This window comes from Rhipicephalus sanguineus, chromosome 9 (assembly GCF_013339695.2).
Source record: "Rhipicephalus sanguineus isolate Rsan-2018 chromosome 9, BIME_Rsan_1.4, whole genome shotgun sequence".
NCBI lineage: Eukaryota > Metazoa > Arthropoda > Arachnida > Ixodida > Ixodidae > Rhipicephalus > Rhipicephalus sanguineus.
Window position 1 is genome coordinate 37,769,084 of NC_051184.2, and position 24,606 is coordinate 37,793,689.

General features: G+C 43.5%; 2 protein-coding genes across 3 annotated transcripts in view; both read left to right on the top strand.

Annotated features, from left to right (window-relative positions):
* The first annotated feature begins 1,793 nt into the window (after positions 1–1,793).
* On the top strand, positions 1,794–19,603 carry LOC119405009 (protein AATF). 2 transcript variants are annotated; one of them, XM_049418838.1, is made up of 11 exons: positions 1,794–1,859; positions 4,889–4,969; positions 7,470–7,616; positions 9,520–9,658; positions 10,349–10,435; positions 11,772–11,877; positions 14,558–14,650; positions 14,715–14,845; positions 17,568–17,648; positions 18,906–18,977; positions 19,521–19,603. In XM_049418838.1, exons 2-11 carry the CDS (start codon positions 4,900–4,902, stop codon positions 19,567–19,569), a joined length of 975 nt encoding a protein of 324 aa, XP_049274795.1. In that variant the 5' UTR covers positions 1,794–1,859; positions 4,889–4,899; the 3' UTR covers positions 19,570–19,603. The 2 variants fall into 2 exon arrangements, with proteins under 2 accessions (XP_049274795.1, XP_037527683.1); XM_037671755.2 differs by lacking the exon at positions 1,794–1,859 and adding an exon at positions 1,893–1,985 and having other exon boundaries at positions 4,884–4,969.
* A 1,883-nt stretch (positions 19,604–21,486) lies between these two features.
* The window catches only part of LOC119405010 (serine/arginine repetitive matrix protein 1-like), a 90,135-nt gene continuing 87,015 nt past the window's right edge, over positions 21,487–24,606 (top strand). The window contains exon 1 of the mRNA XM_037671756.2: positions 21,487–21,611. The gene's annotated coding sequence lies outside the window, so the exon portion shown is untranslated. The remainder of the gene's footprint in view (positions 21,612–24,606) is intronic.

Sequence of the window (24,606 nt, forward strand, 5' to 3'; positions counted from 1 at the left end):
AGAAAACACAGCCTAGCGAGTGGACGCAGCAAAATCGAGTGTCTATCCTCCGCATCCTCTATGTTCAGAAACGCTCCTTGACTTGAACGTGACTTGCCATCGCCTCAATGCAGTGAGTTTGAAACGCGTTTGTAGCGTTTCTGCTGCCTTGGCACAGCCTGAAAAGAGCGCGTTCTAAACGCGTTTGTGCTGCATTGAAGGCGGTGGCAACATCCTTGAGGTGATTACGAACGCACGTAGGAAGCGTTCGTTGAAAGAGGCGCCCAGAAGGGAGACACTTGAGCGCGTCGATGTGTCCAGCAAGCGTTTCATTTTCTTGGTATCCCTGGCGGCTGGTGCCCTCAACACTCAGGCGTTCGATAAGAGCTCCATCGCGCCCTCTGGTCAGTGACGGGTGCCTATAGCGAAAAGAAAATTGGTCTAGGAAATAAGCAATCTTATCATACTTAAGGGCAGAGCGTGCGTTAATATGCAAAGCAGAACTGTGCGCAGCAGAATACGGAAGAATTTCATGGGGCAATGCAAAATCGTGATAGTGAATTTTGAAAGATGGAACTGTACACACACACACACAGACACACACACACACACACACACACACACACACACAAAAAAAAAGAGTTCGGACTACACCGATTGTATCTTAGTGAGGTCGTCTTCACAAGTGATGGCTATTGCGTTAGAAGTATCTGACTGCCTGGCAAAAATCTTTCCTTTGTGGGTCCAGACGGATCTCCACTGGCAATCTTTCTTACGCCTGATAGCCATACTGAGAAGCCTCTTTAGTGTAGGACAAAGATGTTCGTTTATATAGATAGCACTTGAATTATTAAGTCCTAGGCTATTGTTAGTGACTAACAAATCAAAATAACTTGATCTGTAAGCGAGCACCGAAGCATGTTTTTGAGATAAAAGGTTGGCAAACGTTGGTTACACTTTGTCCGGTAAGGCCTTGCGAGAGATTTCTTCCCAGCTTTTTTTTTTTTTTTTTGCCTTTTTGGCTGGAACTGATTTATGGGGAGCGCCTGATCCTGCTACTGAATGCTCTTGCGGAAGTACATTAAAGGCCAACTCCGGCTTTGGCCATGTCAAAGTAATGGTGCTTTTATGTTCCTGAGACGCTCCTGTTACGGGCCCGATAGCAGAAATACTCGGCAAATTGGAGAATAATTTTAAATAAGCAAAAAAGCGCAACACCGAAACCGAAACCCAACCGTGTGTACTGTCTCCGTATGACGTAGACGTTGTTACGAACGAAGCGGAAGTCGTGCAAGGCATGCCGGTCACGCCGGCGCGGAGTATGAAAACTGTGACAGCCGGGACGACAAGTGAAGCGCCGGCCAAACCAACGCTGTCTGTCGCCTTGTGCACAGCAGACGCTCGCTGTAGCGGCCGAAGCGCCGAAGTTAGCGGTGCCCTCGGCTGCGTCACTTCCGCCGCCTTCCCAATACTGACGTCACAGACGCAATGTTGCCAATAATTGTGGGAAGCCAGGAGGGCGTTTGCAGAAAATCTTTAAAATTCATTTGCAAACAATCTGCGCATGTCTCAAGCCTGTAATTTGGCATAAATGACGGAAACGTGCAAAGGAACGTACCCAGCGAATTTCATTGATATCCATCGACCTCGAAAAATCGCCGGAGTTGGCCTTTAAATGCGTTTGCGTCATGGCTAGCTAGTAGCTACAACCTAAAAACGTTGTTGGCTACCATGTTCAAAAAAAAAAAAAAAGTCGTTTTCGCCCAACAATGCAAGCCTAGCCAAGCCAAATCGCTCTGCATTTTAAAATGGCGGCGCGTAGTATTTGCCCTATTTGCCGTGTGTGACAGCATCACAACAAATTGGAGCAACTTAGAGGCGTAAGTGAATGGCGTTCTCTCGAAATCTGTGTCTGTTTTTGCAGAAACAAATAGTATGTTGCTGCTGAACAGTCTAAACAATTTGCTGAACATAGCGCTTGGCTCTCGGTCACAATACTCGCGAAGGTAAAAGCGCTCTGCATTGACAACGTGTAATGTATCGTGCAGCCTCCTTGCAGTGTTTTGACGACTTTAGTTCTTGACATTTCGGAAATTTGACTGATAGCGAGTCGACACGGTATAAAAAGATGGTATCAGTGCTGTTGTTTGTTCGCGATCGTAGAATTTGTGCAGCTTTCGGCGCTAGTAACATCCGTTACCGTTACTATGCTTTGGCAGCCCTTCGGTTTGTTAGAAATATGTGCAGAAAGTAAAGCAAACACTAACGGAGAAAATACTAGCAGTTACGTTGAAGTCTGGGTCATTTGGTACATGATGACATAAACATCGACTGGAAGTCGTTGTGTGTGCCACTTTTCTCCTTTGTTCTTCGTCTTTTTCACTGGTTTATTCTTTTAGCGTAAATTACTAGCTCAAAAGTTCCCAGGCCGCCATGCCATAGGATTACATGGTACAAGGGCCTGGAAACTTTTGAACACCTCATGATCCGTTCGCGAACTACGGTGTGCGTAGACGGGTACAAACGATCGGCAGTCTTGTTCACGAACTCGCGGAGATTATTATCGGAAAAATCATTTATAAACTCGTCAGAAAGAACAGTTCAATTATTATTACTGCGATGTTTTGTTTAAGGGCGGTGTCTAGCGTTTTTGTGGCTCGAATGTGTCAGTAAGTGTGCGTGACACCAAAGAATGTAATGCAGGGGTGGCTGAAGAGATTGTGTGGGTCTGGTCATTGATCATGGAGAGTGTTAGTACTGCAGCCCACAAGCGCTGGAGGCCCTAAGCTCTCGCGTTCTTGTGTACTTTCCTTGCGTTTTTTGTTCTCCAGCTGGTGTACAATAGAAGCATTAGACACAGAAAAGAACGTAATCTGTATATGTAATCGAGAGGCTATGAGGCATATATAATTGCTCATTTCGCAATTAAAGTACCTCTGAACCAAAATTCGAACTGGCAATTTCGGGATTATTTTGTGGCCGACCCATTCGTTTGCAACTGACTTCAGAGTCATGGTAGTAAACGAGGCGGAACATTTAGCGAAGGGAGGCTTACCTAGACGGCCAGAGGCCACAGAGGCTCTAAAAGAGATCTGGCTGGCATGCCAGTTGACATTGGACCAGCAAACAGTGTGGTTGGTGGTGGTGTCACAGGTCTTGCGTCGCTTAGTTGATGCAAGACCCGTGATCTCAGTACAAAGTGACCTCACTACAATCCCAGCCGTCTATTACATTGGGCCCAATCATTGTAAAAAACTCCCTGCGAAGAGCCAGCTGACAGACTGATCCGTAGAGAAGCTTTAATTTCTTTTCAATTTATAAATATTTCTGTGCACTACCTGAGGAAAAGTCACTGGAGCCAATATTTCGACAAGCACTCTTGTCTTCTGCTAAGCTTCAACTGCCTACCTTAGCACATGTACAGTGGTCAGCTAACGACGGAGCGTCGTGCTCCGAACTGCACGAGCGACATCTACAGTTGAAAATGGGGCACCTCTGAGCATGCGCAGCCCCACTGATGCGCCTACCTTGCATTTTCGATCGTTGGTTATCACCGCGAATGCAACAACTGCTTTGGCCGTTGCAAGCGCTGTCAACAGTTTATCACAAAAAAAAGAAAAAAAAGGAAACGAAGCGAAGCGAAGCGAACCGTTGTCAGCGCACGATGAAAGCTATGCTGCGTGTTGATTTGCCGTTCGCGGTCACATTGTCCCAGCAGCAGATTTGCGTCCACTTATAAGTCTATCCATTGTCCGGCACATTGTCGGTATGATATGATACTGCGAACCGAGAATAAGTGCGCAGTATAAAACACGCCGATCCGGTGATTGCACTCTCTCTTTTTTTTAGGCGCTATACGGTTGACAGCGCTTCTGACGGTGAAATCAGTTGTCGCGGCCGCGGCGATAACAAGGACGGAAATTACATGGCGAGCGCATCAGTGACACTGCGCATGCTCTGATGTGGCCCGTTTCAAGCTGTAGATGTTGCTCATGCAGTTCCGAGCACGACGCTCCGGCGTTATAGACATGAGAGTTGACCACTGTACATGCAGTGTATGTACAGGGTCGTCTGTATCTAAGGTGGACACCTTATTGGTATTCAATGCCTCATATAAGCTGATGTTTGATAGATAATTCAGAAAATTATTGTTTTTTATGGACACCGTTGTTAGACGTCATATAACCGGCATTTCCCTCGTGAGATACTGTAAGCATTCTGATTTTACCTGTTTAAATACTAATGAGGCGTTCAGCTTAGATGTGGTTGGCCCTTTGCAAGCGCTAAGGTAAGCAGTTACATCCTTGAAGAAGATGAGATCGCTCTAGCGACGCCCCACCTTCCGAGGATTCCTTGTCGCCTCAAGCTTCCATTCTCCCCTGAACTTCTACCCTATTTGGATGTGCACTACTTGAGTGTGCGTTGCGCCGCACGATAGCTTAGTGAGCCTAGTTCGACCAATCCGCATGTGGTGTGGACTAAGAATGATGCTTAGCAGCACTTATTTTGTCTTTTCTATCACATCTTTTTATTTTCATTCTTTATCTCACGTGTAATGTGTATTTTATGTTCTGGTACATTATTTTACATTGTATGCTCGTGAATTCGCTTGTTATCACATATTTTCTTTCTTTATATAGAAATGTACCAAAGTAGCACACTCTCTCTCCAAGCACGTCTCCCTCGCAAGAGTAGCGCACAGCCTTCTGTTCTAATTTTCAGTCTTGTGCCATGCAGACATGTCAGACACAATCACCACCAACCAATCTGCACACCACGCTTGCTCATTTAGAGTGCCGTAACCCGGTTAAGGGGTCCTTTAGGATGTATTGGTGAGAAGAAAAATTCTGCAAGCGTTTTAGAGACACTTCTAATGGTAGATCCTAACTTTCCCTTTTTTTCAGCTCAGAAGTGGCAGAGATGGACAATTTCTCAGCTGTAGACGTTGCGTCTGAAATCGAGAAGGGAAAGGCAGTCCATTCCCAATTACGTGAGTTTTGACATGCTTTGTGAAAACGGAACAAATATCTGTCTCCGAACTCCTTTTACATCAGTAAACTCCTTGCACATACAGTAGCCAACTGATAGTTCAAACTCAAAGGGGACCATCAGTTAAGTCAGAATAATTTACGTTGTGACATGTACATACTGCAATCATATCATCTTTTCTTTCCGCTTCTCCTTTCCTGCCCTCCTCCTCCTCCTGGGGCCTTTCTGTCCTCAATCGCTATAAAGAGTAGCATGTAGGTGCCTTTATATACGCCGACAGGATTCTCTGTTTTTCATTAAAGAGCTTTCTTTTTCTCTCTCGGAATAATTTCAAGTGCAGATTACCAGAATTGCTAGCAAGCATGTGAGTTTATCCTAATATGTGTGGTATTCCCAGATCGTTGCTTTTGGTGATAGTATAAGTTTTGCATAACTTAGCACAAGGTTCATTAGTATATAACGAGCGAAGACAATCTTAGCACAGTGCCAAGCATGCTGCCTTATCTTATTATATTGCTGGCAATGCTGCGGTCATCCCACAAAATATTTGGAAAGGGGCAGTGGCTGTCTGGGAATATGGCCCAAGTTTATCGACGTCTTGCTGCGTGCACTTGCACTTCAGTCTGTGGCCACAGTGTTGTGGTATTTCCTTGGGCTATTTCTTTTAACTCTTTTTGCACTTTTCGAGTGGTCAGAGCAATGCTCCACCCATGTTACCGACAGGATCAGTAGGCCGTTAGTGGTGCATAAGGGTGGCATCAAACTGAGTGGAATGGGTCACTACAAACTTGTTGCCTTTATCTCAATGATGCATCATAACTTCATTCATGGAATGGGAATGTAGACCGGTCTGTGATCGCCGAACGATTGCATACCTCTTAGCCACAGTCATTGTCTACTGTTGCCTTTGTCACTTTTGTCAGGCATAGATATCAAAGGTACGGTTGATGCCATGTGAAACTTTTTGTTCATGTCGCCGCTTATCAAATACATTAATATGGGTGTGCAGAATCAAAATTCCAAGACAAATCATGCCAATGCAGCTTTTACAACTTAGTGGTTTGGCTTACCTTGTTCTAAGCCTCGGGCATGTTCTGCAGCTGCTATAGATAGATTAGCTTAGTAGTTGTGGTTTTAGAGCATTGCTGGAAACTTATCAAAAGGGAAATATTGCTGTTTCTATTTGACTACATCGCCAAATTACCATGTGGTCATGAAAGTGGAGTCTGACTTTATGGCACGATGTGCTGACTTTTGTCAAATTTTGGTCGTCGTAAGAGATCAAAGTTACGGGTCCATTGGCAGTTCCGTAGAGCTGTTTGAGTAATTGGGCATGTTCGAATTATTGGTCAGAAACTTATTATTCGCTCTTTGAGCGAGATCTGATGAGATAATCTTTGAGATTTCTTGCGTGCATTTTAGCTATTAATTTTGCTGTTTTTTTTTTGTTTCTTTTACATACAACTATTCCATGCACGATAGAGCTTCTAGTGTCTGAATGGGATATACCGTAAGTCAGGTAGCTAAAGGGAGATGCAGTGTAATGTCTGATATTCTTCCTTAATGTATTCAAGATGCACCATTCTCTATTCTTATAATCTGATCTTCCTAAATTCAGGAAAGTATGAACGTCCTCATACCCATAAAATCACTTTGCAACCTTTAACCCCTTAACTGGGAAATTATTTACTCAGTTAACAGGGAAAGTCTGGCAAGATCGTAAAGGTGCGTTATGCAATAAAATGATAAAAAATGACAACAAATGAGTGAGATGGATGGCAGTGTATCGTCCTTTGTTATTAATTCCTCCCTGTGGTCTCTTTGTTTTTTTCATGCTTTATTTCGGGATTATTTACTCAAGCATGACCACACCTTGGGGAGACTTTTTTTGTTCGTGATTTTGTATTCAACAAGAAAATTGCATGTTTTTTTTTAAAGTTCAGATGTGGAAAAAGTAATCACAATTACTTCATTGTGTTATGCAGCTCTTAAATTCAGAATCTCAATTTGACTGGCTCTTTCATGTTCTTCTAATCTTCTGTGCTCGAGCAATGACCAAGGCCGCTGTATGATAGAACTCTTCATCTCTACTTGAAGTCCATGTTCAGAAGTTTGGCTCATTTCATGCGTTGCACATTCAGAAGTTTGGCTTATTTCAACTGTTCCTTTGTTCAGATAGCTGCTCCTGCGTGGCTGCACTCCATACTATGGGCTCCCCATTTTGCTTATTATAGAAGTAAAACGATGCCATCTGGAAAACAGGTGCATCCCCACCATTTGAGAGAGGGTAGTGTGTGTTCTGCTTGGAAAATAGCACTTGTCACTTGAATCATGTATTCGATAGAGGTGGGAGAGCTGTGTTTTTATTGACATGCCCCGTATGGCATGGTCAAGTTGGCAGTGAATATACATTACGCCGTAGTCTCCAGTTAAGGGGTTAATAAAAAAAGTTAGTTTTTGCCTAGAGTGACAGACGTTTGTTGTGCTCTCTCTATATGCAGAAATCCTGGACACTGCCCTAGAGATAAGGGTCCACTTGCAGAAGCTGGTTGTGCTGGCCAACCAGCTTCCAAAGCACAATAAGTACGCCCTCTTCCGGGCGGCTGCTCTCCAGAAAGATGAGAATAACGGCAACCTCATTGGTCATGGTAACTACGCCCTCTTACACTTGCACACTGGATTCGGTTCGTCTTTGCTTACACAAAGTGTAAATAGTGTCCTTCAATCATTTAGCTTAAAGTTTGAGTCGAATACTGAATGCGCAAGAAAAAAAAAAGCTGTAGAATAAAGGGAAAACATATGGCTTATTTGGTGCTACGGCTAGCAAACCCGAGGGCACAAGAATGGAAGCCATTTGGGCACGGTAGGTGATTTGCCGGTTTAAGTATCTCGTTGGTTTAAAAAGCTATTCCTAGATGGCACTGCTGCACATACATGCATGGCATGTTTAGGAATGCTTTCAATGGTTAACCACCGAGTACAGTTAGGTGTGTGCTTAATCTTTAGCTGATAATGTGTACAAGTTTTGTGTGTGCCTTCTACTTGTGCATGTGCTTCACATCATGGCCTACCACACTTTCAGCGCCACTTATTATCTCACACATGTTATTGTGAGATGTTTATTTAATCTCAACAAATTCAGTGCATTGCTTGTGTCTGTGGAACAAATTGCGAGAACGTGCTTCTTGAGGCTACTGTGTTCGATGGAAAAATTTGCAATTCCGTGTAAACCATCGTTGTTCCATTGTGAATTTGAAGTAAAGTTACCATAATGCAATGTAAGTTCTTTCCTTACTGGGTAAAAACAAAAGTCTGTATCAAAGGCATCATTATACAGGGTGTTTAAAAATGTGTGTCCGAAAATCCTCAAAAATTAGGAAAATGCGATATTTGCCCACTGCCTCCACAATTACTTCTTCTGTAGGCACAGGCATCTTAAGATGGCTAAAGACGTGATTTGTGAACCTAATTATACAGTTAAATTAATTAACTTTTTAATAAGTGGAGTTAGGCAGTTATGTCAATGGCACAATTGAAGTCCTTCATGCAAGGACCCCATTGTATCTTTGAGATTTCGAAAGAGAGGTTGTTAGTGATAATTGCAAAGCAATGAAATTCACCCAAATTCCGCGTCAAAACCCAAATGGAGGAAGAGCGCAGCCGCCATATTCATCTGAGGTGTCCATAATGAGTGAGCGTCGTTATATCAACCATCAACCGGCCTCGTTGTGTGGGTGTGTGGGCCGCGGTTGCAATTATAGCACGTATGGTGCACATGCGGTAACAAACGCAGAAGGACTACACCTCTGTAATCGTTTTTTTGAACAGTGACATCATTCTGGTCGTCTGCTTGTTGCACTCATCAGTGCATCGGTTTTGGTTGAATTTCATTACGCCACAATAATTACTAGAGGCCACTTTTTCTATATCTCAAAGCTGCGATGAGTTCTTCGCATGAACTTCAATTCTCCCATTTGGCATAACCGCTTGACTCCACTAATTAAGAAGTTCATCAATTTAACCTTCTTAATATCCCAAATGATGTATTTAACCGTCCTAAGATGCCTGCTGCTAAAGTAAAAGCAATTGTGAATGCAGTGAGCAAATGTCACATTTTCCAGATTTTTGAGGATTTTGGACACATTTTTTGGAAACACCCTGTAGATTGAACCTGTACCTTTGAGGGGCAACTGACTATAAGCTGTTACCCATGTGGTCACTCTGATCTTTGCAATGACATAGTGTCCTTTTGAGGGAAGATATCCTATGAATGTAAAAGTCTCCAAGCATGTTGCATGACATGGCATGCAGAGCACTTGCGACTGCAGCCCTGACTTTGTCAGGGCTGCATTGTCATAGTCTCAGGGCTGACTCTGTTGTCATAGTGCACAGATTTATGAAGAGGAGGGGCTGTTATTTTGCAGCAGACACCAGTCAAAAACATGCGTGCTAACAATTCCGGTTCAGTGAAATACACATTTCATGCTTTCCCCTGAATTTTGGTGGAGTACAAACAGATTTTCTTTTTCTGCTTTTTCTTTTTCAACACAGCCAAAAGCAGCGTTGAGATGGTGATGCGCCAGCTCCTCGCACTTCGGGAGGAGCTGATTGATTCACATCCTGAGATTCGAAGCCTCTTGTCCAGTGCTGGTTGTGAGGGAAAAAGTTCCGAAGGTGAACTCGACTCCGAGTAAGTTCACTGTTTCTTTGCAGTCCTTTGGAAATCTGATACCAGCTGCTGGCTATTGCATCATAACCTAACCTAAACTATCCAAACCTAACCTAACCGTATTAAATTTAGAACTTTTTTTTGCTAAACTAACCGCATAATTTGCTTATATCCAAACCTAACCTACCCTTATTAAATTAAAACATTTTTTTGCTACACTAAATGCATAATTTGCTATGAATGAAGGAAAGAAGGTGACTTTTAAGGGCTCGTTTTTTTCTTCGTTATAATGAGAACTAACAGACAATAATGCCAAAGAAAATATAGGGGGTGTTATTTCTAGTAATTACGCCGCCGTAGCTCAGTGGTAGAGCATCGGACGCGTTATTCGAAGGTCACAGGTTCGATCCCTGCCGGTGGCAAGTTATCTTTTCGTCCACTTTACTTTTTTCCCATTTATATCCTAATTACTAGAAATAACACCCCTATACTTTCCTTGGCATTATTGTCTGGTAGTTCTCATTAATATTGTGCATATTTTGCTATGTTATTCAAACTGATTACGATACACAGGTACATGCTCACGCACAAAAAGAGAACTAGCTATGTTTGCGCAAGCATAGTAATTGAGATTCTATTCAGCAGAAGCTTGTGATCGTAAGAAGCGCAAGTTGATCGCGTGTTGACTAAGCTTTGCCATTGTTCTGACAGATGTGAAGAAATTCCCACAAAGCGGCGCAGAACGGACGTGTGCGTAGGATCAGCTGCGGAATTCTGGAAGAAATTTGAGCCTTACAGGTTTGTTCACTAAGGGTCACTTTTTGGTAAGAAAGCTGTTATGGGGGAAAAACTGCTAGACAGCCTATTCAGGATGCACTAGAATCTCAGTAAACAAAATTCGCTCACTTAAGTAAGTGCAATTGCTGCTTAGATGTAACGACGGGTTCTTAACCCTTTTACATCCACTCCCGAGATAACTCTGGCGACGACATGCGCGCAAGCCCTGCCAATCCCGGGTATGCTTGTTTTGCCTCTTTAAATCGTTCCCTGCCACTTGTGAGACAACTCTTCTAAAAAAAATAATGCGGGTGTGTCCTGCCATTTACGGAGAGAACATATTAACAAATATAACTATTAGTGAAATTTTTTACAACAGAGGTAGCGCATGCTTGCACATCAGCACCGGCTCGCCTGTCTTTGCCAGCATCTAGCAGCACAGCCATGGCGAGTCAGCATGCCATGTGTGCACGCTCTTTGACAGAAGGAGAAATTCAGCTGGTCTTGGGCTAATTTGGACTCCGAATAAAATGAATGATTAGTGTCTCAGCGACTCTCAATTATTAGGTAATGATTTATCAAAATATTATTATTTCGTTAATTAGTTCATTGCTTGTAATGGTTTCTACTTTTATTCTGATGAGGTAATGTGCTATAGAAATGTTCACATGTCTGTAACAGCATCCTACTGCATTGCCAACAAAAAATTTCTTTGTAACGTGAAGAGAAAAAAAAAAGCTGGCACGACGGAGTGTGCAGCAGGGCCAAAAGAAAAAAACCAGCAGTGAAAGGGTTAATTGGTTTGTTTTGTATTTCGATACTGGAAAAAAATCCTTATGCTGATCAGAACGACAAATATACTTGCGACTGTAAGTAAAGTGACACCACAGAACAAAGATCTAATTTTTCAGTAGAGGGACAGTCTCAGTTATATGCTTTTGTGTTGTATCCACAAAGCCATCTTTAATAGCAAGTGTCAGAGCAATAAAGTTTAAAGGTGTACCACCTCTTAGCAGAAACCAGCCTCGGTCAATCAAATTACGATCAGTCGTTCCCCATCCCAGGGGACAAAGTGCCTAGCTGATACATTTATGTGCTGTTTCTTTATGCAGTGTTAACAGGGTGTATGAAAGGTAGTTATTCAGCTTTGCACGTCTTCCTCAGTAAATGGAACTGCTGTTAATTAGAACACATTTTCCTGTTCTTGAAGTCCTGTTTAATGAAGCTTTCTGTAAACATCCAAGCAAGTGCCTCCACCTGAGCAATCACACCCTCCAATTTCGCCGCTAGTGTCAAATTTCCGTGCCGTTCCATGGAAAACAGCATCCACAGAAAACTGCATTTGCTTTTCGTGCAGGAACGCCACCATCCAGAAGTGGCACGAAAGGACGAAACTGCTATCGGGAAAAGTTGGCCGCAGTTTCGCTTCACTTGAAGAGTCCCCTGTAAAGCAAATTGAGCACGTGAGTGCACCCCTCACAAGAGTTCTTTCAAGTTACTCTATAGCGCAGGGGTCTCAAACACGTGGCCTGCGGACCTTTCGCCAGCGACCCAGCCCGGTCTTCGGCCCATATTTTTTTTTCTTAAAGGGACACTAAAGGCAAATATTAAGTCGACGTTGATTGTTGAAATAGCGGTCCAGAAACCTCGTAGTGCTGCTTTTGTGCCAAGGAAGTGCTTATTTTGAAATAAAATCACGTTTTTAGTGGTCCGCAACGCGTTAGCGCGCTTCAAATCTCCCGCCTGAAAATACAACTTTCATACGTCACTGCTGCCGTGCCCAACGTTGCCCGCTTTTACTGCGCGACCGCCGACACTAGTAGCAGCCGAGCGGAAGTAGCGGGACCCACAGTAGCAACAACGGCGCTGCGGCAGACTTGCTTGGATGGGCACATTCAAAGCCTTCACCAAGTTGCGGTTGGTCTCGTAATCCTCAGTACGAAAGTGCAGCGAGCACGCACACAGAGGTTTTGACTGTTTAGCACACTGGCGCAATGGCATGACACTAAGCCACTTCGAGCGTAAGGGTTCATTCTGCGGCACCCAGTGAAAAGACACACCGGTTTCCTTGCTGCAGCACTGGTGTTGTGCACCATTCGGGCATCCGGCAATATCACATGCATGCGGCATTTTGTCGAACTTTCTGTCAGAGCGACTTTCACGAGCGCGCAAAACACGCACGGCAGTACGCGATCCCGAAACTACCACTGAGACGGGCGAGGCGCAGTTCGGCGAAAACGGAACCTTTGAACCACGCGCGCCGTTCCCCATGGCAACGCACGGAGGTTTTGTTTTCCATGAATCAAGAGGAAACGAACAAACAGCATTTTATTACGTCTTTTGATGCTCGGAGTGTTCTTTTTTTACTGCTGCTAGTTTGATTACTAGAGATTTATGGTAGGCCGACTTCCATACGTCATCGGGATCACTTTGAAAATGTCCCACTCGTGGCGATCATGATGTGATACATTTAGCTTAATTTCTTGGTAAGTAGGGCACTGCTGTTGATAATATTGCCGTTTTAGAAGTTGTCATACATTGGGCTTTCACTCTGACATAAATTGTTATTTGCCTTTAGTGTCCCTTTAATAAGTAATCCGTGAGCTTTCAACGCACAACACACAGCCGCCTGCACCAGCAAGAAACTTTGCGAGCAAAGGCAAAGGCATGTTTAGGCCAGCGTATTTAAAACTTTAACAGTTATTCTGTGCTTAACTAGAAAAAAGTTCTCAGACTGATTAATGGTACTTGCATTATTTTCTCGCCTAATAACAATTCGTTCGGGTAAGCTACACAGACGTGACTGATTTCGAGCATTTTTCCCGTGCGGTTCTCCATGCGGTCACCAGTTGTAGAAACATAACTGTGGAGCAGAAACTGTATACTTCAGAATTGGTGTCCAGATTTTAGCCATTCTGGAGATTGGTATCGATAGGTTTCCTGAATCCTGACGCCAAATTCCCTTCAGAAATGACCCCCATACATGAGATATGGGAAAGGCTTTTTAAATGGCAACATTAGCTGACATCTTGTTCAAACCATGCCCTCCCCCCCGCTTCAACCTTCCTCACTATGTGGGCCCTTGCGGAACAAAATTTTGTGATTGCGGCCTGCTAGCTGAGGTAAGTTTGAGACCCCTGCTATAGCAGCTGACTGTCCAACAATGCAGTAGCAAATGACTTGTGTGATCACGCCAACACACTCTCATTTCTGTGATATGTGGTAATATCTGTTTTTGCGTTGGTGTTCCAAGAACGCCAAGTCTTTTAGGAGTGTAGACGCACTAAGGGGCAACTGCAAAGCAGTTTTATGTGTGGAGCCTAGATACCAATTTCTTACATCGCCAACTATAGTTCCACTTATGTACCATACGTGCAACTTTAAACATCACATTCTCTTTGTCGCATTTCTGACAATACTCTTTGTTTAAGGCGGTTAGCAACTGTGTGGCACTCATTCAGGCAAAATTTAGTTCTTCTTCATTAAACTGTAGAACGGTGGACTTCAGTTAATTCAACTCTAAACAAAACATCCACAACTAGCCCTTATGATTCTGTGTTAAGGCGAGAAGCATTTTTCAAAATGTAGCAGTGTCCCTGAGAGCTTTACACATGTGGTTAGATTAAAAGGAAAGTTTAATGCAGAATACTGCCAATAATGGTTTCATACTGAGACTGCATACTGAGGATCCTCAGAGCACTTGAAGAGTCTGTAAAATTACAGGTTTTTTTTATGTTTGGAGCTTATAATTTTTTTGCACTGCCATTCACGGAGCATAGCACTCAGCTGTGCAAACCGATACAATCTATGGTAGTCTAAACTGTATGTTTCCATGTTCCTCAAACTTCTGGTGCACTTTTCAAGAACTACTCCAAGTAACTTCTGGAAATATCGCTGTACTTCTATTCCTTTTGAATATTAAGTCTACCTGTTTGGTGAACATTTCAAAAGAGCATATGTTAAGTTCTCGTGCTTTTCACACTTTTTTCGAAAGGACTGTGTAAATTCCTTGCTGCATTTTTTTTTCACATAAGCTTTTTTTTTGCTGCGGACTGCCATACATACTGCATTTAACTGTGTTTTGAGCTTGCCATCAGTATTAGTAAGTAGGTTTCCGTGACGCACTTAATATCAATATTCCAGATTCTCATGGACGAAGAACGGCTGCTTCGCAGGACACAAACCAAACGGTCATCGTACAAAATCCTTGGTGCTGAAGACGCAACAAATGATGAGGTGAGAGTCTGACAGCAGTTATTGCAACAGACAGAAACGCGGCGCTCTGTAACGATACTTTCAGCAGGAGGAGAAGCCTGGCATTGGAGAACTGGACGATGAGATTTTTGACGACGACGACTTCTATCATCATCTTCTTCGGGAAGTCATTGAGAGGAAAACCGTCAACATTGACAACCCCATCGCCCTCAGCAGGTAATCTGTGTTGTAGTCATCTTTTATATTCATGTTTGTAGAATCAATGTTTGATTTATTTGACACAGGCAAGATATTTAATACTTATTCGTGCTTCATATTCAGATAAATAGTCACATGTTTCATCTTCAAATATCGTCACTTGTTGTTCTACCTTTATATTGTGCTAAATGCTTACGAATGTGTTGTACGTTTTTTTACGTTTTATTTCCTCATAGATTTGTATAATCTATATGCCGAAAAATGAAGTGCATAGAACTGCATTTCACTCATTGTTCTCGTTCTGAATACAACTGCTTTTTTTTTCTTTGTTAATTTTTTTCCTCGTCAATATCATTGATAATGTATACAATGTTCCCTGCTGCTGCCTGCTGTAAAAGGTGCTAGACCTTAGTCAAGCATCCCTTGCTTTTAGTCTCACACCTTCCATCAAGCCTTAGTTGAATGGATGGGAAATAAATTATTACTATTGTTTTATGCGCATCACCAGGGGACACGGTTTTTCATAAGTGTTGTGATCGTCTCCCAACAACATCTCCAGTAACAAGAATTCTTGACACAACTTTTCCTCAGTCTTGTGTATGTTAAATGTCTCGCAACATTTAGCAATGTTCAGCAATGGTATGCCGACGCTTACAAACAATTTGTCGTGAGAGACTTTCAAGTATCATTGCAAAAACGTCGCATCAGTGTTGCTATATGTAGCAAGTTACTCAAAAGTTGCCTGAATGTCGTAACAACTTCCATGCTCTATGCAAGAATGTTGCATTGACTTAGCTTTTGAATGCTGTGGGAATGCTTGCGAAAGGAGACATTAGCCACGTTTAGGGAACATTTGGATGCAACGTTGCCTCATTTTTATGGCAACAGTGCATGGTGATAGCGACATTTCTTCATGTGACCTCGTGGGAAACGTATCGTGTGGCAACATACAGGGAACAATAATTATTCGCTTGTTGGCTGGTGTTTGAGACTCGAATGCACATTGCCAATCAGCAACAGTAATCATCTAACGCTAGTTCACATACATTTGAACCCACTTACAACAATCCCAGATATAATGATCTCTCGGTTATAACGACCACATTTGGGTGCGCTTACGATTTTCCTCTGCTAACCATTGAAACTGCGTTCACACATAGTGAACATTTTTCAAAGCCTCCTACTTTTACAACGAACACTTCAGACACGGTCGCGGTAAAGATACGGTGCATACGAAGGGGAAAAAGAAGTTAAAACAGGCCTTGTAAAGCATGAGACGGGAGCGCTCTCGCGCGTACCCCACTCCAGTTTACTCGCGACGAATGTATCCTAGATCGGTGAGCACCGCACGCAGATTTCGGATGCTGCGAGCGGTCGCTCACTTTCCAGGCGTTTCATTAGTGACAGAATGGCAGTGAGGAAAAAGAAAATAGGAGTCAGCATGAAGCCTTACGGTCAGCTTTCGCACGGTCACCTTTTCTGACGCCGTTCTCTGCAGCTGCGACCGCCTACGATGAATCAAATAATGCCTTGGAACGCATGAAGGCATAAATGCAAAAAGTGATAAACACGATAACTTTTCATCGCATAAAAGTTCACTGCGTCCCTAAACTCGTTGACGCTGCAATTAGCCGCAAAAGGTCGTCCGTCTTTTCGGTAACGGCAGAGACCGGTGGATCAGTGATTATGGCTTCCACGCGATTGCGGCGATGCCTTCGCGGATAAGCATCAGGAAAGAGCGAAGGCGAGGTGGCGGCCGTCGATGAACGTGCAATTATGACCTATAGCTGACAGCCTTATCACAGTTATCTGCAGATATCTGCTCGGCTGTGCGTGTGGCGTACACTGTGCAGATTGACGGTGGTACGAGCGCGCCATGCTGCCGTTCGCAAGTTCGCCGTCGCCGCGTCATGCGAGACCGTTTTAAAGTGTGCATCGCTTTGTAGAAACGAAAGTAGCTCGCTGTTGTTGAGTGGCGCCGGCACTGAGAAACATCGATGCAATGAGAGCGAACTGATACTATGTGTTTGATTAGGCAACAACCCAAGTGCACAGCGCATCTCCATGCCGGACCTCGAGAGCATCACGGAGACGTAGAGTGCACGGGGCTTTCAAAATGCTTGTCTTCGCCGCGTTGAACGAACAGGCTACTCGCCGCACTTCTGCACGGTCCGGAGTGAGGAAAACACGAAGAACGCACAAACGGGCACATACGGTATTATACAGGAAGCGACCCGGTAGTGACGGCGTGAGCCGAGGAGGCGACACACTGCAGGCAACTAGCCAGGGATGATCGGCTCCACGGGGCGGTACCGCGCTTCAGTGAAACGGTGTCAGTTCATTGCAGAGGCAGTTAATTTACTTGTGAGCACGCAGCGGGCGTCGCTTCACGACACGAAAAGGCTTAACTTGTCACAGGGTGGGGTTGTTGGCACTTTAATAAAAGTGCGAAGAAAAAAAATGAAAAAAAAAAAAAATGAGACCGCTTGGCCGCTAAGGGCGAGTTTAAGGGCGAGTCCATATACAACGAACTACTGATATAACAACCACTCTTTGTGACACTTTCGAGTTCGCGACACTTTCAGGTTCGACTGTACTCACTCGGAGGTGCGCCTGCTGCATCTTCATATTCACCTTTAACAAACAGTACTTTTTTGCCGCTGATAAACTATGTACGAGTGCACAGTGTGGGTGGAGGAATGATAAGTTGCACCGATGACCGATTACTTTGGTGGCACAGGCAGTGGCTGGAGATAGAAAAGCTCCGGAAGAAGGCAAAGCGAAGAGTGGACACACGGGCCACCAAGGGTCGCAAGATTCGGTGAGCAACTTTGCAAACTCTGTACTATTTGTGAACATATTAGTCGAGCACTTTGTGAGGGACAGGTGAAATGAAAGTCAGCCGACGAACGGCGAACTGCATCTGCTCTTTCACTTCCTCCAACTTTTGCACTGCGTCTCTTGATCGGTGCCTGATCACTAATTGCAAACCAACTTATCCTGCTGTGGTATTCTCGGTGTAACAGTGGATACAGTTGAGTCGCTAACTTATCAGTTAGAAGCTTATGCTACGAGTGTTTCATTTTTTTTTCAAATTTTAGAAATCTGATTTCAGTTTAACCGACAAAACAAAAAAAATAACTAAATGGTATGTATGTTACAGTGTTCAGAGCGACTGTTCATCACTGTGAGCTCATTAGAAGCTCATTATTTATAATTCTCTTAATGATTGCATATTATTTGAAATGACATTTTGTCATATTTTGCACTCTCGCCATTTTTTTTGTATAGTCATCGTGTCATGGTTTACGTGTTTACGTGTTGTGCAAGCATGTGGCAAGTGATATAAAAGCACTTTCATTACGTGAACCATCATTGATGGTTGGTCACTGCTGAGCTCTGCAAGTGATAACAGGAAAAGCTAATCTGCTTCTCATTTCTTTTAATCAATTTAAGCACGGACCTTCAGGTATGCTGTGCGCATTGAACTGCAGCATGAGGCAAAGTTTTGTGCAACATACTTTGAGACAAACTCTGCACAAACACGCATTCCGTGAGTTCACTTACTGCGATTGTTTGTTTTTCTTTTTTAGTCAAGTAGAAATCCTCCAGACCTGGACTTTTAATATGGCAATGACACGGCCTGGAAGCAAAGCTTTTGCCAGCTACCCGTGATATCACCGATCTATATTTTACATATCTCATAATTTGTTGCTCTGATCGAGCTCAAGACGTTTACAGAAGCAGCCAGAGTTACTGAGCATCTCCAAATTGTCAGCGTCCAAATGTTCAGTGGATGTTATTTTGGAGGCTATTTGCAGCAAAAGAGAAGTAACAGATGTAGGCTATATAGGCATAGCAAAACAGTGTTATTGCGGAGGTAGTTGTGTCCATTGTGAGAACCCATTCATGTCACAGTAAATGCATAGAGAATTGGAATGGTTACTGAGGCTACCAGTGTCCTTGCGCAAGTTATGGGTATAAACATTCCTGCACCATGCTGTCGTTTAAAGCATGAAGATGCTATTTTATATTACTGTTACTATTCCTCTTATTCCTACTATTCCTCATATTCCAGGTATGATGTCATTCCAAAGCTTACCAACTTCATGGCACCACTAGACAGATCTACATACCCTGAAGAGGCCAGGTAAGGAAATTAAACTGCTGTTTTTTTTTTCAGAGCCATCCTGCTCACAGATGATTTTCCAGGAAAAAAAAAAATGAAAGGAAGAGTACGATGCATTAGTAATTGTTAATGGCTAAACAAAGTTTTGTCGAGTGACTCGTCAATGAAATGCTGTCAATGGCTGCATTATATGGGCTTTCACTTATGGAAGAATGAAGTGAAGTAACAGGAAGCACTTGCTGCCAGCCCCTCTAGTTGATCCCCTAGCTACATCTATCTGTGATTCTACAGTCACTAGTATCAGGGAAAGCACTCAGTTTAATTGTCATCTGCTTCTTGACGTGCCTTGCTTTGTTAGTGTACAATGTCTCAAAAACAACATGCAGTTTATAGTTTCATTGAGTATTCCATATGAAAAATGATGCAGCTTACGTATTAATGGCAGGCTTTGTTTTGTAAAGATGCTTTGAAAGATGAATGACGCTGAGTTTCATACTGTACGCTGACATGGCTACAATCACTGCACTTGTTTAACACTGATTGCTGTTTTGCTTACCTTTCCAGGACGGAACTGTTTCGCAGCTTGTTTGGACAAAAGAAGTATGCCAGGTGAAATTCCTGTAAAAATAAAGAAAAAAATTTTCCGTTCTTTTTTCTTCACTGCATGTCGGTCATTTGTGATCAAAGGAGCGGAACCCACTACATGTACGACAGCTGTCCTCGTTTTGAGACGAAAAGGTACTTGCTGGCTATGTTGTACCGTACGTCAGATGTACAGTGGCGCTCAGTGTAATTCGCAACACGGTGGCCGTGGCTGCAACACGGTGGCCAAGCCTGCACTGTAACACCAGCAAACGTGAAATTGGTTTTGCAAATGCCAGTAGTTGAAACAGTGTTTATGTCACTGATCGTTTTCTATGTCAGCGCCACCGTGCTGTGTTGGCACTGCTTTGAACATGGGCAGCATGTAGCAGCTTATATTGGGCGCGACTGTACGTACATACCCATGCAAATTTGCGACAGTGGACGTTTTACTGATGTCATAACAGCATCAAGAGCCGAGGTAAGTACATAGGCATATGTACCCGCATAATGCAAGCCACAGCCATGTAATAATGCATGCGGTGCACCTTTACAAAAGCTTCTAGCTGTTTATGCATGAACACTTGGAAAATAAGGGAAGAATACAAGCACACTGTGCTCCTGATTCTCAGTTTCTTGACTTTAGCATAAATCGGATTTCTTTTCTAACACTGTGACTTGGAACACACGCAAAACACTTTGTCGCAAACCTTCAGCTTTCTTGGTTGATTGTTCATCGGATGGGCTTAGAAAGATATAAATGTTATAGATTTATTGGCCAGAATTGATGACATTGTCATGGACTTAATTCTTCGGTAGTTGCCATCAGTAGCTGATACAGTTTCTTGCAGGAATGTGCATTATCATGCCAGTCTGGAAGATGAAAGCAGTAGCACTTGATAAAGTGGAATGGAAAAACTGTAATTACGTGATAGACACTGACACGCGATGGCTTACTACTTATGGTACTTAGGGTTTGTTTGCTATGGGAGCCACTGGTCTATCAATTTCGCATTGAAAATGAATCGTTGCATGCCTTTTGTTTTAGCTCGCCGCTGCCAATGATTGTCCACTGCCATTAAGCGCCTCATAGAACGTGACGGACTGTAGCTTCTTGCTATTCTTTACGAAGGTAACCACATATCCGTGCTATAATTCTGTCAAGCGTTGAATAGCGTGAAGAGAACGGGATTCATATATTGCATTTACGGTCAAATAAAACGGCAAACGAGCCGTCATTATATTGGTAACGCAGCAAAATTATTAACAATTTTTCGCAATAATGCGCAACCAGGGGCGTAGCCAGAAATTTTTTTCGGGAGGGGTTCAACCATACTTTATGTATGTTCGTGCGTGCATTTGTATGTGTGCGTGTATATATACACAAGCAAAACTGAAAAATTTCGGGGGGGTTTGAACCCCCCCAACCCCCCTCCCCCCTTGGCTACGCCCCTAGGCGTGCGGAAGGGGGGGGGGGCAAGGGGGCGAGAAGGAGGGGCGCAAAGTCAGCCCTATACATTGTAGGGGGGAGCGAGAAGAGGGGCGCAAAGGCAGCCGCACACATTGACATAATAGGGAGGGGGGCGCTGCGACGAACCTTCGCCCTCCCTGAAGGGGAACCCTGCGCACGCTTATGGCTACGCCCCTGTGCGCAACGTTCATTTACAAGGGAACGAAGCATTGAATTTTATTTTCGCACGTTTGAAAAACCCGCGCGGCACAAACACATGGTTGCCCGCGTTTAATGCCGCCCGAGTCTAATGAGTGCAACTTAAAACTGATGCGTCGAGGCAACTAAAATGCTAACCTTAAACATTGTAGTGCGGTGATTGTAAACGTTTTCATTACCTATATAGGTGCCAAAGTTTAAAGTTTGTTTTTGTTAGTGTTAGTGTATTTTACTTTTTTGCGGATTCAAGTTATGGCGCGCGTTGGCTTGAAAGGCGGCGATTTACCTAGCAGACGGCAGGCAGTTCGTGAAACTACTTTGTGAGTGAACGTGTGGTTTCTGACAGCTGTTCTGTAGTGCACCAGAATGCCACAAAAGTGAACTTCAAGGCACCCTTGCGAAAGGTAAGCTAACTACGATGCATTCTTTTCAACGCGAGCATTGTATTAACCAAAACTAACTTGGTACGGAGAGATGAGCGTGGTGGTAGCTGTGCGAATGTGTTTCACTTGTTCAATGAGAAAGTACGGACGAAATGAAGGCTTGCCGATAGCTCTGAATACGCAGCGTTAACGTGCACTTCATTATTAACTGGCTCGTATTGTTGGTGACACTACCGGCAGCGTTTAGTCGTGTTAAGTCGCAAAGATCGACGGCTGCGGGTGAACTCTTAAGGTACGCGTCGTTTCGCTAATGTTTATTTATCTTGGAGGTTTAAGTGATATAAATTAACAACCGCCGAATGTATTGCGATGGCGATCCCTAAAGTAGTAACAACTGGAGTTGCGTTTACTAAATGTGCGTTGCGTTTACTACCAGAGTCTGACGTAATATAAACACTGAATTAAAGCAATCTTAGCATGAGTTCACTAGATTGCTTGCATTGACAGCAGCTTGGAATGAAACATGGTAATTTTGCGGTAAAGTGTATCGTCTTATACGATGACAGTTTACTGTTATTGTGTATCATTTTCAGTGCTGAAATTGAGCGTCTGCTCATGATAAAGCGTGCCCATCGACGAGCTTTTTGGTAGGTTAGTTAATTCATGCCCATCCAGCGAGAACGCCAGATGAACGCTTGTTTCAGGCATATATTCGCGCGTGGTACACGTATGCATGAAAAGCGTAAGATTTAAATTAGCACAGTGATCTCCGCACTTTCCAAATTAAAGAAACTGTTCAACCTGTCAAATCGACGACACGCGAGTCGATGTTTTTAAAAAAGTTTGATAAACTATTTCATACCGGTGTGTCTGGTTCTGAGCAGAAAAAAGAAATAGTAAAAAAGACACACCACAGTAAATTGAACCAGTTTTCTGTTGGCATGGTTTTACATAGTTATTTCCTAAACTAGCAAGCGATTCATCAACCAATGTGACCCGTTCCGTCATCTGCCGTCGAAAGACGAAAATACCAGACGTGTTGGTGGTTTCAGAGATTGTGCTCAGCGGCAGAAACGGTGATCTCGGAGGCTTTTGTTTTCTGTTGCATGTTCTTGTCACATTCGATGTGGTGCGTGCCATCACTGAGTCTGCTGCTGTTCTCCGCGTTGCTTAAAGATGCTGTCTGTCTAAAAGAACGCGATCCCATCGCAAAAATGCGTTCGTGATGTAATCCACTTTTCCTACAAAAGCTTCAGACTTGTTGATAGAGTTCGTTTCTCGGTCGACAGGTGACGCTACGTGTCCACTTGAAATCGGAATGAGTTGTTGAATGCTCAAATTCTTGCGCAGTCTTCCCCGTGGTTTCATTCTGTATCCAATCTGTCGTACGAAGTGCAGGCAGCCGCGTAGGTGAAACGTTTCCTTAGACTTATTTGGTGGTGGCCCGATTCACCTCGCTTGTGCCGTCGTGGCACTGCGAGCTGCAATCAATCAATCAATCAATCAATCAATCAATCAATCAATCAATCAATCAATCAATCAATCAATCAATCAATCAATCAATCAATCAATCAAATCTTTATTAGTAACTTCATAGTATGAGAGTACAATGCCCAGAAGCTGAGCACGATCGAAGTCGATGGTTTGGTCTCGGTACTCGCCGCCGCATTTTGATGGGAGTGTGATTGGCGCATCAAAACCCTATTCTAGCTAGAACACCTCGGAACCACGGTTTCGTACATAGCAGAGAAGGCTGCTGCGATATCTGATGGCTGCCAGACTTTCGAACGTCTATGGCGGAGCAGCGCTAGAAAAGACTGAACTTTTAATTCTCCCTTCCCTTTCCCATTCGCTAGCGCAGAGAACGTAGACAGCCGGCTAGGAGGCTCGGCCCTGGTAAACCTTCTTGCTGTTGATTTATCGTTTGCCTCTCTTCTCTCTCTTAATGGGGTCCGGCAGAATATACATAAAAAAAAAAGTTGGTTTACCTAACTTTTGGTGTACGTTACGCCTTTAATTCCTGTGCTGGTCTGCTGATCCGAAGGTCACGGGATAGAATTCCTGCCTGCCGCGGCGGCCGCATTTTGATGGAGTCGAAATGCTAGAGGCGCGTGTACTTAGAGTTAGGTTCACGTTAGAGACACGACCTTGGTTAGGTCGAAATTTTCGGAACCCTCCACTACGGCGTCCCTCATAATCATATCGTGGTTTTAGTACTTAAAACCTCAACAATTATTGTTTCCTTTTTACTCTAGGACTTTCCTCTGCACAGTTCAGTCAGCTATCTTTCTGTCTCTTATTTATTCAAAAACTGCGAGCCTTGCGGCTGTTGCTTTATGTCAACAATTAAGCGAGGAAGCCAGGTAAAGTTTAGGAGTCCGGGCGTGATTCCTTGCATTAATCAGCAATCAAGCAGCCTTACTTTAACGAAGTTGTGTTTCTCTCTCTCTCTCTCTCTTGGAGTTTGAAATTTGGTAATCGTGAGGTAAATAAATGGAATGAGAGCGGACGAAAAAAAATGGCGAAGCTTGCACAAGGTTGCGCAAGGCTTTAAGCAGCGATACTGGACGATTCTGAAGTGTAATCTGGTTGCTTCTAGGCTGTTGCTGGGCTTTAGCTGGGTTATGTCACGGCACCGATGTCCAAACTCCAGAACCAAGCGTTCGCACCTCTCATAGGGCGACCCTTTCTCTATCTCTGCTTTTTTTTTCTATTTGTCTCTTTCTCATTTTTCTCTTGATTGTTCTATTTTTTTTTCTATCTCTTTCTCATCTCTTTCTGTGTTTTTCTTTCTTCATTTCTCTTTCTATATCTTTCTCTGTCTTCCTGTCTTCTTGTGTCTTTATTCCCATTATTTCTCTCTAGTTTTCTCTCTCTCTTTCTTTCTATAGCTTTCTCTCTCTCTCTCTTAGTGAACCAGCGGTGCTTATAGTGGGATATGCCCCATTTTTGTGGCACACACCCGTTCATGATGATGATAGTATTCTGATAGGCCGCACAAATTATGGCTAGCTTA